The sequence below is a fragment of the Simochromis diagramma genome, unplaced genomic scaffold (genome assembly GCF_900408965.1).
Source record: "Simochromis diagramma unplaced genomic scaffold, fSimDia1.1 OVJJ01000150.1, whole genome shotgun sequence".
NCBI lineage: Eukaryota > Metazoa > Chordata > Actinopteri > Cichliformes > Cichlidae > Simochromis > Simochromis diagramma.
In genome coordinates this window covers 1,421,891-1,436,927 of record NW_024387083.1, presented here as the reverse complement: position 1 = coordinate 1,436,927, position 15,037 = coordinate 1,421,891, and the positions used below count along the sequence as shown (strand labels likewise).

The 15,037-nt window shown below is 43.5% G+C and overlaps 1 protein-coding gene and 1 long non-coding RNA gene across 3 annotated transcripts in view; both read left to right on the top strand.

The window, feature by feature from the left end:
• LOC120742497 overlaps positions 1-15,037 on the top strand; it is a 46,367-nt gene that overhangs the window by 21,506 nt on the left and 9,824 nt on the right. The window lies entirely within an intron of this gene.
• Positions 3,509-5,491, top strand: foxd7 (forkhead box D7). Its single transcript, XM_040045813.1, has one exon. The coding sequence runs from the start codon at positions 4,224-4,226 to the stop codon at positions 5,193-5,195; it is 972 nt and encodes a 323-aa protein (XP_039901747.1). The 5' UTR covers positions 3,509-4,223; the 3' UTR covers positions 5,196-5,491.

Sequence of the window (15,037 nt, the reverse complement as noted above, 5' to 3'; positions counted from 1 at the left end):
AGAGTCTGCTCATACAGCATAGAGACGGGCTGGGTTTGTGTTTCTCTTTAAAATATAATTGAGTGGAACTCTACAGAGCATTCATTCAAGTCAGAGCAATTCAGGAAAACATTTGAAGAGTGAATGCAGAGTTTCCATCCATAGGACTGCATACTTTTAACAGTATTGTGGTTAATGTGATGCATAATGTCCAACAGACATTCAGGACACAGTTCTAGGGTTGGTAAATGCTAAATGGACTTAGTTGCTCTCTACTCTAACTAAACACTCAAAGCTTTTTTTCTTTAACTAGAACTCAAATACACAATCTATTCATACAGTTATAGCTTTATTATATTGTATATATATTTTATGATTGATTTTATTGGTGCTTCTGTGGTTAGCCCTGGTTCAATTTCAGGAGGAGACACAAACTCAACCTCAGTGGGGTCACAGACCCAGATAAATGGGGGGGGTTGTGTCAGCATAAAAGCTGTGCCAAATCAAACATGCGGATCCATCTGCCGTGACAATCCCTCGGGCATTAAGGGGACAGTTGAAAGTACCTCTTATATTTATTTATCACCACAAAAGAGTGACATTATTGGTAGAATTCAGTAGCCTGTGTGAAAGGATGAAGAGAGGTAGGAGTGCAAGAGATGATCAACTTCCAACAGACACAGAAAACCCCCTGAGGAGCAGAGGGCAACAGGAGAGAACGAGCGAGAGTGAGAACAACAGGTGTGTGTTTATGAGGACACTCATGCCCATCCATTTTCTTCCACTTATCCAATTCGAGGTCCCTGATGGGGGTCTGGAGCACATCCCAGCTGTCACCAATCTATTGTGGCGCTAAAACAGAGACACTGACAATACAGTTCAATTCAATTCTAAGCAATTTTAATTATATAGCACCAAATCACAACCACTTTGCTAATGTTTTAGTAAGGACCCTGCAATATTACAAAGGACCCCCAATAATCAAACAACTTCCCTATGGGCAAGTACTTGGCGACAGCGGGAAGGAATTATTTTTCAAAGTATTTTTCATACTTTTAAAACACATTTTCACCAGATTATATCTTCATTAGATTGCTGCCTTTAGCTTTAAGCTATAGCTCCGTGTTTATGGAGGCAGGAGCTCCGTGCACATTTAAATGATTGTGTGCCACCCCATTTTTGAGGTCTGCGGGGTCCCTCTTTCTGCTATGTTCCTGTAGGCTGTGTTCTCTAATTACCGTATGTCGATGACCTGTAGCTAAAGAGTTTACCCCTTTTGCACCACAAGATGTCAGCACTTAGTCAGAGCACCACTGTCTTGTAACTGATAGCTTGTGCCATTCATTGTAAACGGATCCAGTCACTGAGCAGAGTGGCTGAAGGGACAAGAGCGCGTTGAGATAACGAGATGCAGGGAACAGGTTGCATCACCGCCTGCATGCTACAGAGCTGTTTGTCAGCCCGTAAATATTGTGTTAATGACCAGTTCAGCTCGTGAAATTTACACATCTCGCCCTCCCCTAAACGGTGTGAGCGTGCGTATGTGTGTGTATCAGATGTGTGTTTGGCTCAGCACATCTGTTTTTTTCTCTTCTTCTTCTCTCTTTTTCTCTCTTCATCCAGTTATGATTCATGATACCTTAAATTACACGTTATATTATGTTCACTGCCCTGCCAAGATTTTAAGGGAATCAAGATGAGAGAGGGGGGCATTGTGAGAAAACAACCTCAGCTCTTTGAAGCAGTTTCAACCTCTTCCAATGAAAAACACGCTCGGAGGTTGGTTTTTTTTTGGGAGGGGGGGGGGGGGGGGGTGTTTTTATCACTCCCTGAATCATGTGAAGTGCTCGAAGCTTTCACTGAGATAAGAAAACATTTTAACTGAAGGAGCCCGCAACAGTTTCATAACCCAGTTTCTGACCTGCGCGTATTTGCAGTGTTCAAGAAAGATCCAGTGAGATTCCCCCCCCACGCCGGCACAGCTCCTGCCAAATGATGTTATTACACCGGCCCTTCGGAGTCTGTTCACTCTCCCACTTTCTCATCTGCGATACAGACAAATAAAATCTGTACAATGGGCGTTTTTGTTAGATAGCAGGGTTGTAATTTAATTTTTTAAAAAGGCCTTGTTGATTCCCAGATTTTACGCGTTTTATCATAAAGAAAAGAAGAAAGGCTTCATAGAGGGGGCCCCGGGTTTAATGTTGCATAGCTTTTTTGGTGACCCTTACAAAACAATTACCAGAAATAATAACATTAATTTATAATAAAGAAAGAAAAGAAAAGCTGAGGCCATATTTGTCACTGTAACATCGGGACTCATTCATCGCCACCTGAGTTCATCTGACAGCGTCTCCTCCACCGTCGGTCCCCCAATAAGTGACTCCAGCGCGTGCAAGCTCGGGAACCGTGCCGCCCTGAGAGTGGCCTACCTTCAGCTTTTGTAGTGATTTGACGCTCCCGCTCTCGCCTTATTGAAACCACACATTGCGCTCGGGCCTGTTTCCAATGTGAAGACATGCGTGATGAATTTGGGAAATCATCTGCAGCTTTGCTGGTACCGTATAGCCCACCCAGTCCGGACCCGGTCTCTCTCTTTCTCCCCCCGCGCCTCCCCTCTGCCCCGGGGTATCAATACGATTAGAGGCAGGAAATGTGGGAATCCCCAACAAAGGGCTCCATCATTAAACACAAACAACCAGAGGCCTCCCAACAATACCGAGAGCGCCCTCCTCTCCACACTTCTCTTTTATGTCTGAGCGAAGTGAAAATCTATTACTTTCATCCCAATATTACCAGTCTGCGTTCAGCTGCGCATTATTAAAGAGGATAATCTGGCGAGGTTATGACGGACTTATAGGTGTTCAAATGGAGAGCAGGCGGTGTAGAGTTTCGCCCAGCAGATTACGCAGACTGCACATCAAATATTGTTTCTCCCTGCATTTCACACGTGGTCACATCTAGCAATATGTCCCTGAGAGAAACGAAAGAATTCAGAATAAAATTCAGAATAAAATAGATATACGTACATAAATAAATAAAATAAGATATGAGATATAAAGGGCGCATAGTCTCTTCTTATCGGTTTATTCAAGGAAGGCGCTCATGCAAGGCAACAAATTATTATTTTCACAGCTGCCCAAAAGCAGTCATTCCAGTGTTGTACGTCTGAAAACGTGTAATTGTGAGTCAAGTGTGCATAAAGTGCGGCTGCAGGAGACTTCGAGAGGGATTAGGGTTTAAGTCCTCGCCTCGCGTAGAGAAGTGTTTGGGGATTTTCCCTCTCACACTTTAAATTATAATCTGATATCCTCCCTCCAAGGCGTCAGCCGGCAGATTCGGAAATATAAATGTGTCATTTTGGTGTAAACTGACTTTCCATCACCACCGTGCTTTAGATTTGATCGCTTTTCCTGTTTTAGTTGGAAAATAAAACGAAGAGTGGAAAAAAATACAAATAAAAAATATTTTAAATTCTTTGTATTTTGAGTCAAATCTCATTAGGTTCCATACAGAGTTTATTAAACACTGCTTCTAGTGGCGAAGAACATACTCAAACTTTAATATTTTGCGATACAAAATTGTGATTTTAACTTATAGCCGTGAAAAGGTCACGCATCACACTTTTCTCCAATTAACGTCTTCTGGTGTATAAAAAACACTCTTACTTGTTGCATTTTTTATATAGTTGCCAATGTTTTACGCAATATTTGTGAAATTAATTTTCCGTGGAAACTTTATTATTCCGCTCCAAACGATCTTTCCTCTGATTTCCTCGATGGATCGCTGATGTGTCCGCGTGGACTTGGCACTGATGTGCTGATGATGAGAGTGCACTGGCTGGATGGCTGGTATAGGCCTCTTTGGTCTTTGCGCCTTTGCGCGGTTTTCATTGGTCAGGAACCTTTCCCTCGTGCCTCGACGTGACATCACAAGCACCCGACCAGCAGGAAAGCAGGAGAGTTTACAGATGGTGCTGGACATCTCCGAGGACGCACGCACTTTTACGCACAGCCAGTCCTGGCCGCTTTTTTTGCGCTAAAAGTTGTGAAAATAAAAGGATATCAGCGTAGATGCTTTGCGGTTTGGAGAATCTGAAGTAGGAAGTGGACTTCTCTCGGATCGTGTTTTTGTGAATGGAGATGGGCCGTGCGTAAAAATCTTTTCGTCGCCTTTGAAAGAAGAGCTCTCGCTCTCCCACCTGTTGCCAGGTGGTGTTGGCTTTAAAACCGCGGATATCTACTATGACATTAGGTTTGGAAATCATGGAGGATATTGTTATCGACGTGGTGGGGGAAGGACTCAAAGACAGCGCAGAGGAGCAGCTTTTACCTTTGGATGAGTCGCGAAGCGAGCACGAAGACGGCACGGAGACGTCCAGCAGCCAGAGTAAAGACAGGGAGACCTTCAGCCCTGCGCCGGCGTGTCTCCCTGCTCCTAAAACCAAAGGTCCCGCGTCGGTGAAGCCCCCATACTCATACATCGCTCTGATAACCATGGCCATCCTTCAGAGCCCAAAAAAGCGGCTCACCCTCAGCGAGATATGTGACTTTATCAGCCACCGCTTCGTTTATTACCGGGAGAAATTCCCCGCCTGGCAAAACTCTATCAGACACAATCTTTCGCTCAATGACTGTTTTGTAAAGATGCCAAGAGAGCCCGGGAACCCCGGGAAGGGCAACTACTGGACGCTGGATCCCAACTCCTCCGACATGTTTGAGAACGGGAGCTTCCTGCGGCGGAGGAAACGCTTCAAGCGGCAGCATTTTCGCTTCGACCCGCTCAAAGAACAGCACCTGGAGCCCAGCGCGCTCCACGGCTTTCCACACAGCGCCTACGGGCTCGGCACGGCGGCCCTGCAGCTGCCAAGTCTGGAGATTTACCCCTACCTCCATCACCACGCGCCTTCGCAGTGCGGCCCCGCCACCATCCCACCTGTGAGCAGTATCCTGCCGGCTCTCTCCAGCTTCTTCTCGCGCAGCGCCCTGTCAGCCAAAGCTTTCCTTCAGTCTCAGCCGGGCATCGACGCTTTCTCCCCGGCACAGTGCACAGCGTATTCCTCTCCTCTGACCTCCAGCGCCGCATACGTCTCCCCCGCGCTCTTCCACCCGGCGGCTTCTCCGCACTTCCTCAGTTTACACCAGGAGTACCAGAAACTACAGACTCAGCGTGGCATCGGCGACCTGGCCAAACACATCCACACCAACGATGAATAATACCCCCCACTCCCCTCTCCTTAAAGCGGACTTTAATTTGTATTTTCTCAGGTAAACGGAGACATTTGGAGCAGATGCTTGCAGTGGAAATTGGATGGATCTGTTTTTGTTTTTTTTACAAGAATGTTGCAGAAATGCTCAAAACTTTTCCTCGATCTCCCCAACTTCATGGCAAAAACAACAGACGCCCTTTAAAAAAAAACCTGATCATGAATTATCATCTTTTGTTTAAATATTTAAATGACGAGTTTCCTTTACGTCTTTTTTCTGTAAAGAAATAAAGCTGAGTATTTAAACCTTGCGTTAATTTGTATTTTGCACACATGCATGTCAGGAATAATGCTTTTTGAAATCATTTAAATGTGCGTGCACGGTTTTGTTTGCTAACAGCTGTTATACCTGTTATTATTTTTTATCTCTGGGTTTAAAGGGTTTTATATTCCTCGGTTTCATTTTTATCTAAATTCAAATTATTCATAGTAATGTTCAGAGGGGCAGAGAAAGTAAGCAGTCAAATTGACCTACATTAAATCAGTGCGCAGTCTTTTTTAGCCTTGTCTTACACTCTCTCATTTTAAACACGTGACTCTCTTCTGCTTTAAATAACTGATCAAATACAAGCGAAGGTAACACTCGTAATTTTGGGATTTTTTTTTCTAATTATGGGTCTCCAAGATCTTTTATTATTTATTTAATAATCTGATGTAATATTTAAAAGGAACAGTGGCTTGTTAAATAAGAAATGTCATTATTTTTCAAAGTAATGGAGAAAAGCAACATGATGTTAAAATAAATAACAGGCGGGTCGAGGTCAAAGGCACTTTGGATGGCCTCGTTTTTAATGCGCTTTAATAGAGAAATAAGAAAGGTTCTAATCACACCAAGCTTTTAAAGTAAGACTAAGCGCATAGCTTATATTTATATGTATAAATATGTATAAATAATATTTATACAAGCTATGGTGTGTGTGTGTGTGTGTGTGTGTGTGTGTGTGTGTGTGTGTGTGTGTGTGTGTGTGTGTCGTTTTCATAGCCATAACGCTGAAAACATACATGCCAATAATAATTGGCTTATTTTGCAGGACCACACACAGAAAATGTGTGCAACACATTTTCATGTCAGATATTCATAAAGGCTTTCTGCTCATTTACTGACCAGAGTTTCCACACAGGAGGTTTTCCCAAACATTCCTCAATTCAGTTTATGTTTTTTCCTTTTTATAATCATGTTTTTGTCGTCTTACTTAGAAACATTAAAGAAAAAAAACTTTTAAAAATCCGATTTGAGTATTAGACAGTTTTAAAGAAGTAACTTTATTTAAATTCTGTTTTAAAAATAACAGAAATAAATAAATTCTGCCTGCGTTTTAAGCAATGCCCCTAAAAACAACCCTCTACCTCACAGGTTTCACAATATGAAAATATATCAATCAGATATCACTCTTTTTTTAATGTTGTGTTTTTTTCCAATTATTTCTTTTCCATTCCCAATTTATCTTCCAATCTTTAAATCTCAGGTAAACCCAGTCTGATTAAATCAACCCCAATCTGAGGCTAAAATAAATATATCAGTCTTTCTGCTTGAGCAGAAACGCTGTGATTCAATCTGTGCGTACACAGAATAAATCTAAAAATATGTATTTCTGCTCATTTTCTGCTATTTCAAATTATCTGATTTATTTTCCCCTTTCCTTTTCATTTAAGTGCACGCGGCGCTGCCTCGTAGTGAGAATGACAGTAGTAAAATAATTCGGGGGTTGCAGAGCATGGAAGTATTTATTTAATTCTATTCTGACTCTGCTTTAGATGGATTACCACGCTGAAGCTCTTGGACGGGGCTGATGGATTGCACCACACGCTTAGTCCTTTAGCAGGCTTTGGCACCCAGCGAGGGACTGAAACAAATAAAAAGATTGTTACCTGATGGCGAGCTGTTAAGCTGCCCACTCCTAAAGGAAGAGCACATGCTCGCGCTGCATGTCTTCCTCTTTCTCTGCACTCCATTCAGGAAATGTCTTACCATTTTGGGATGATCAGATTTAATTCAATCTGTACTGAGGTTTTGTTTTTTGCTTTTTCTTTCTGTCTTTTTTCCCTCTTATAACCAAATGTCTAATATTTCTGGTGCTAATCTTAAACAGTGTGGCAAGAGCTGTGGTTCAGCTAATCCGTCATAAGATTCCTATCATGCACCGGGGCCCTCTTTTGCTATTAGAACTTATCTGATTGGAAAGCTAAACGTGCAGCTGCACATATATACTTTTAGTCAGCATCTGTGCTTTGCTTCTAATAGTGCTGTGCTCTACTAGAGTGTGGTGACTCTTCAAAAGTGCTAACACAGGGTCTTTATTATGCACTTTTGTTTCGCACAGAAGGTACTGATGCAGCTTATAAACAGCCACACGCATGCTTAGTATGTTCACTGAACTCTATTGTTATATGACTACAAGGATAAGGGAACTAAAATGTAGTCTGAACCATAAGTAGCTCCAGCATAATAATTGAATGCTTACACTGTTTTTGTAAAGGGAGCGCTTCATTCATAAAAGGATCTTCTTCAGGCTCCGGGGTGGATGTGCAAACTTTTTTACTCTTTCTCTAGTTTTATTTATTTACTGCCCGAATGTGTGCGCACACTCATTCTTTTCCTGTAGGTATGACTAAGGCACAGAAACGCTAATAACCCCATGAAATCATTTTCTTATAACAAGCTTGCTCTGCTGGTGGGGAGCCAAACAGAAAAGTGAAGCAGACAAACGCTGTCACAGAGACTGATTGGCAGCCAGGAAGAAAGAGTCAGGGTCTTTTACTTTCTTTTTTCTTTTGGAGGGAGAGCACCAGTGCACCTGATAAAATAAGCAATTCAGACACCCCGGGCTCATACTCATGTGCACACACATCGGTTTTCCATACTGAGGGAGGTAAAAGTTGCCAGTGCAGTGCTTAAAGTCTTTTTTACTCTCCTTTTTTCCCCTTTGTGCGTCATTAAGTGTGACATGTTTTATTAAGTCTTCACTCGTGCTACGAGTAATACCTCTTTTTTTTTCAATCATTAACAGCAAGATTTTCCCACTTTCAGCCAGACCTTTCTCTCTCTCTTTTCTGTCTTTTTATAAGGTCACCTCAGAGTTAAATACAATCTGCAAAGTCATTCTGAGTTATGAAACAAGGGGATTGAGTTTCGCACCCTAAACGGGACCACAGAGAACTTAAATCAGTGTCATATTAAGATGATTCATCACATAAGTGGATGTGCAGCTATGTGACAGCGTGTCAGCGGTTGCGTGCCTTGTCGCACCAGCTGCGGAGGAGTTTCCGCTCAGTTCCACGCCGATGACCAGTCGGGAGCTATCTCGGCTCGTATCTGATGCGGAGCTCGCTTCTCTGGGAAAAGTGAGTCGATTCGGTCAGAACTCCATTCATGCCTGACAGCATGGCCGTACCCTGCTTTCGTTCTCCGCTCTCAAACGCCAAGCCAAACAGGCAAGATAAACTCATTGGCGGAGCACCCCGCCTCGCTGCCTTCGCTTCTTCTCCTTCCACACAGCGAAAGCGGGGTGAGCGGTGCATTCTGGGACAGCCCCTGCGAGTTCAGCCAGGACAGGAAAAACAATGCGACTGTGTTGTTTGAAATGCGTAATTTGAAATAAATTCCCCTTGAATATTTTTCTTGCCCTACACTGTGCTGTTTCTTTTAATAAGCGTCTTTATTAAGAGGCTGCCTACGAGTCGTGGGTTAAGAAAGTGTCCGAATTTGGGCTGCAGTGGGTTAATTTCACTATGGATGAACACGTTGAACCGACGTTAGTGTTATATTTCATATTTCTGTCAGGTCGCCGGATCAAAACGTGCCCTTCATCTTGTGCGAGTTCTTTCCAAGGGTCGCTTGTTTTAGTGTAAATATGAGCTCAAATTGACCTAATTTGGGAAATGTTACCCCCGTAGCCATGTAAACTCTGCGTTGGGTAGATCCACTGTTGCAGATAAAGTGGTCAGTGATTTGTGTTATTTCACTGGGGTGTTTTTAGTTTTGTTTTTTTCTTTCGTGCAGATTCAGAGTGGGGTGAACAGAATGGCTACTAGGTGCTGTGGTTTTTCAGTTATCATTAGTAAATCTCACACCTTTCTGCTGAAGCGGATCACAGCTGAGGTTTTCTCTCCTCTCACTTTAATGGCTGACTTCCACGGGCCTTGCTCGCTCCTTGGCGTTTGCTTTTCCTGGCAGGGCCAATCCCCGCTGCCCTGCTTCAGGGAGTTATTCAATTATAAATCTTCCACCCTTCTTTTGCTGCCTTTTCTCTCTCTCTCTCTTTCACCGGTCTTTGTGTTACCCAGCCAAGCCCAGTAAAACGCACTGCTCCGCTGGTACACCCCTCTCCAGTCTCGTGCCCAAGAATTTATTATGCTCAGGGTGGTGAAGCGGAGTGCGGTGTGTTTTTGGAAAAGGGACCCCCCCTCGAGCCTCAGTGCCAACAGATGACAGTGACATATAGCAGGAAAGCCACCCAGAAGGAGAATGATCTCACACCTCAGCCACGCGCTCACAGGGAGTGGGAGAAAATAAAGAGTAAAAGATCTACAGCTGGGGGTGGGTGAGTCGAGGGGGGTGGCGGGACAATAAAAATCAGAATGAGAAGAGGAAAGGATGGAGAAACACAGAGGTAGAAAAACAAACAGCAAGTGAACGATCCCTTGAAGCACAGACTTATTCAAATACTTTAGGTTACTTGCTAAACTCGGACGCTGTAGTTTAATAACTTCCAAATAAACCAAAGTATGTTAAACCTCTGAGATATTCTCTTCCTACCCTCAGACCTCGGCTTGTCTCCGTCAGCCAAAATCTGGAGGAAATGCACTGCCCCATTAGGCATCTTGAGAAAATCCACAGTTGCGTTCAGGATTATACAGTACATAGATCGTTCTTTTTCTTTTTTACCACATCTGTTCTCAAAAAAACCAAAAAAATCTGCAAAGCACTCGATCTGTGCTTCACTGGGTGGCACTCGGTCTTGGCCTTGCTCCCTCCTGTGCTGCTCTCAACCTTCCTGGTGCCCTTCTGTTCCCCAGCTGGCGGCCTCATGCCCTTGCCCTGCCCATGCAGCTTGGCATTACCCTCTCCAATGGTTTGTTTTTTTTGGTGTGTGTCTGAAGCAACACATGCCGGCTTGGCGTCAGCGTGTGAGGTATGCGCTGCAGGTAGAAGTCAGCTTACCACGAGAAACCCTCACCCTTTACAGGCCTCAGATCAGTGTGATGTCACCCACAACAGCCCCTGAACCACTTACTGCACTAAATGAGAGCCATTAGCCGTACAAACAAAGACTTAAAGACTCGGTGTCATTTAATCAAAAAAAGGGAGCAGGAAGCACAATTAACATCAGGGCTAAGGTGTGTCAGAGAGGGGTCAGGTTATAACCGTGCAGGCTCATGTTACAGTCGCGCAGTCAGAGTCCCGGTGGTCGGTGTAAACCTAATGAGAGTCAGTAACCCCAACCTGGCTGCAGCCCGCCCGCTCCGTCTGATCTCCGTGGAAGACAAAGTGGTCTGCCTTCCACACCAGGCATCGCTATGAAGAGCAGGGTACGCTATCCAGTTAATAGTTGGAAACCTCTCTTTCTCCCTCTCCGTCTGCTCTTTTTCTCTATACCGCTCTCCCCCATTACATTTGGTTTTTCCTCCCTTCAATAACGTCTGCAGTGGCATATTACAACTTGGAAATGGATTTTAAAAGGGAGTAGAAAAGGGTGCCAGAATGGGAAAAACATGGATTGGCTCAAGGGAAGCAGATTAAGTGGGCATGCCAAACCTCACGCTTTGTAAGAAACAAGAAAAAGACCCCCTTTTTACATTAATGCCCTGAGTTGAGGACCAACCGCATAGTGGAGGGAAATCAAAAATCCCACCCTCTTCGAAAGGGAGAATGAAAATTCCAGGCGGTGAATTGTCACCTCATATGGATCCTTTCCCCTTCGGTGTCGCTGGAGTGAATAAGGCTGTAAGGTGCCGTAAGGTGTTGTGAGGCTGTCAGTGTCATTGCTGCAGGTCTCTGTGTGCTCAGGGAACTGTAAAGCCAATTCACAGGCCTGCAAACATCCTGTAACAGCAACATAAATCCACTAATTCAGGCCTTTGTGTTTGGTAATGGATGTTGTGCCGTACTATGTAGATGTGATATGATAGGATTGATTGCTCTGAAGATCACTGAGGCTGCTTTCTAGCACCGCCCTGCCACCCAAACTGTCGGCCGACGAGCCGCTCATCCCATGTTGCCTCTGTTGGTGGTCCCTGGTGTAAGCTATATTTTCCCCTCACTTCTCTCTCTCTCCCTCGCTTTTTTATAGCTAACACAAAATTGTTCCTAATTCGCTGCTGCTAGAGGGGGGTAATTTGCGGCTTTTGGCTGAGTGTCGCAAGCCCCAAATTTGAAAAAGCTGCTGAGTTGAAGGCGTTCTGTGAAACGCGGTAGGAGCAACAGTAGGGAGAGGAGACAGAGAGGGCCTAAATTCAATCAGCTAAAAAGGGAAAAACAGCAAAAACATGATAATCCTCAAAAGGCTGAAGGCTGCTATGCAATAATAACTGTAGGGTTATGTAAGCTGTAGCCACCAATAATTATGGCTCTTTTAATGAAATGACGACTTTAATGTCTCCTCTTTTATTCCAAGTTAATGCGATTTCCTTTTTGCTCATATTTTTTTGTCATACTATCTTGGCTAAAAAACTGTAGCTCGTACTTCACTTGTGTTTATTTTGTCTTGTCTTAAATTCCTTTCGATTAAAAACAGCTACAGCTGATTCTCTGCTGCAAAAATGCTATCTATGAAAGCAGAAATGGTTGCTTCTTACTAATGGCAATTTAATGACGAGCCGTATTCTGGTTTAGCTCTGTATGATGGTCAGCAGGAACCAGTTCAGTTTGGAGCACCTCAAGGACCTGTGATCAAGCCACTTTTATTTTCTCAGTAACAACAATTTTCTTCATTGCTATCCAAGCTCTCTGCAGCTGTGGCTCGTCTTACCAAGATGTACTTAATTAACTCAAAATCATTTTTAATATTTGGCAGTCTTAGGTTATTAAACTCTGACGAGCTTCCTCCAAGTTGACTTCTCTTCAGTCAGCCGAAGACAAGCCAACATAAATAGTTTCCTGTTATAATTAGACATTTAAATAGTTATTTGACTCAATAATTGTCTTTCTTTTATAAAATTTTGGCATGTTTGCTAGTATGTTTGTTAACATTTTTGTTCTTGGGTAAACGAAATGCACCATTCTCATTTGTCCAAGCTAAAGCTATCACCAGCAGCTAGCTAACTTAGCTTAAGGTAACGACTGCAAACAGTAAACTTAATCCCCAGTTTGTGTTTTAAATGTTTTTACATTCACTTAAGGAACACCATATGTAATATTTGGTGAGCTGACTTTTGTTACTATTGGATAAAGCAAACATATTTTCCCCTCTGTTTAAAATTGCTTTGCTAAGCTAATGTTGACATCTATTGTTTGTAAAAGCAACAGGGACTGTGATGATTTATTTGATTTGATTTGATTCCATCAGCACAGTACCAACACTTTTGGAATCCAGTTATTGCAAAGCACTGACATTTGTAACCAGTAAACTAATTAAGTGAATTAAGTGGCCGGCTTTATCAATATTTCATTTGGATCAATGGTACTTTTCAATATCAGAAGATGCTATAGTCACATTTCTGCAAATGAGCAGCTTTGATAATTTAAAAAAAATAAATAGAAGTTATGATTTGAAAAAATTGTTTTGGTAAAGGTATTGATAAGCTAACAAAGATTTTGAGACAGCTAGCTAAAAATAATAACATAAAATAGCTTTTATCTCCAAGTAGTTCAATTTTAAAGCTGAAAGCAGATAAATGAAGAAAAAGCTAAAAGTAGTAGATATGGCTGAAAAAGATGCAAGTATTAAAATAAACAGCTGGGGGAAAAATATCCAGATTTATCTAAACTGCTTAACAACTCTAAAAGAATAAATAAATAAAATATATTTTTTTATTCTGACCTACTGTCTACATGACGCTGGAAGGTCATGCAAACAGGAAGTACGAGTTTGGTTGGCCGCTAGCTGTGTTGGTCACAGTGTCTGGATCTCTCTTTACACCCAGTGCTCTACTTTCCCAGAGCGAAGGGGGCTGAGAGCTCTTCCACGGCCTCGTCGACACAAGCGCCCTGAGAGGTGCTCATTCATTTTGATTAACAGGGCCTTCCTCGCTCTCATCCCGTCCTCGGTGGTTCGCGCTCTCCTTGGGGGAAAAAGCCCACATGGATGTTTTTCTTTTTTTATCCCACATGGTTTTTCACTTCCACAACAGCACGTCATTACCCGCGTGTTTAAACACTTAAGAACAGTTTAAAAAGGAGGGAGAGGAGGTGGCGGTAGAGGAGGAGGAGTGAAAAAACACTCACGAGCAATGAACAGTTCTACATTAACTCTGTATCACTCAAGGGAGCTGTAAAGGCTGCCCTGTAAGCGAAATGAAGTCAATAAATAAATGTGGCTGTTGTCAGATGTCTGGAACCGCTTGAGAGGGTTTCAGCAACAGGGCAGCCCACCATGTTGAAATGAAGGGTGATAAGTTTGGGCGGCCCCGCGGAATTAAACGCTACAACTTGCTGAGTGCCATTGACTAATGAGGGCGGGTTTGCCGCATGATAAATTCAAAAACAAGAGGAATGTTTGATCTGCAAGAAACCACAGTTTGTTGAAAGTCACAATGCCTGCTCAGCTCCGGGTGGGAAGAGAACACCATCACAAGACAGAGGAGGTTTATTATTTTATGCAGATCCCACATGAGCAGCCTCTGATAATGAAACTACTCCCCCAGAGGCCTGCTTTCACTACAGTCAATCAAAGCACATGTGACAACAAACAGAAGAAAGAGACAGGAACTGTCAGTGGACCGCTCCAGTTCATGACTTCATTGGATTCAAATATCTGTCAAAACGCCAACTTGCTGTGATGCGACTGCAACTCTTACTTGGCAGGCCGGCCGCGTAAGAGAAAATATAAAAGATGTGGAAAAGCAGTAGCAGCTGGACGAGTGTTTTGCCAAGTTAAAGCAATTGATCGCGAGGGTCCAAGGAAGAATGGGTGGGTGAGTGGGTGGGAGCACGGTTCAGAGGAAGCTGCAGGTGTGGGGAAGAGAAAACACAATCACATCTCAAGTCAAACAAATCCGTCTCCACTGATGGAGATGGATAGAGGGTCAGCATTCCGATCCTTGCTGGAGATCCCCACCGCGTAGCCCCGGGTCCTCGCTCTCACTGCTGCTGCTGCTGCTGCCGCCACTGGGCCAAACATCTGGACGGACGGGGAGAAAGGAAGTAACAAAGAGGAGTGGAGGGGAGAACGTTTTCCAGAGATGAGTGAAAAAGGTGGGATGAACTGAGGTCAGGAGGAGAGGTGAAAGGTGTTAGAGGAACAGGCTTGTTTATCTTGGGTACTCCCCGTGGAGGAGGGAGCCCACAAAAGTGAGCTCGTGTTGGTGGGGGAAAGTTCACACCCTTCTTGTGGCTGCCTTTTATTTCTCTTCATCTTCATCTGGTTCGCTTTGTCTCTTTGGAGCATTTTTCTATCATCGTCTGGGCAGCTGAAGGTCAGAGGCTGCGGTAAATGGGGGTAACATTGTGTTTAATCCTTCACCCAACACTTCAGCCTCTTCTATCAGTCATCCTTCACAGTGCAGAAGCCTCTAACTGCCTGCTAAAAACTTTGCTCTCTTATTTTTTTTTTCTTTGTGTATTCCCCAGGGGTCCTATAAAAGCCTGTGCAGCTCTTGTTTTCTCTGCAAGTCGAAGGATGAACTAGAGCTCAT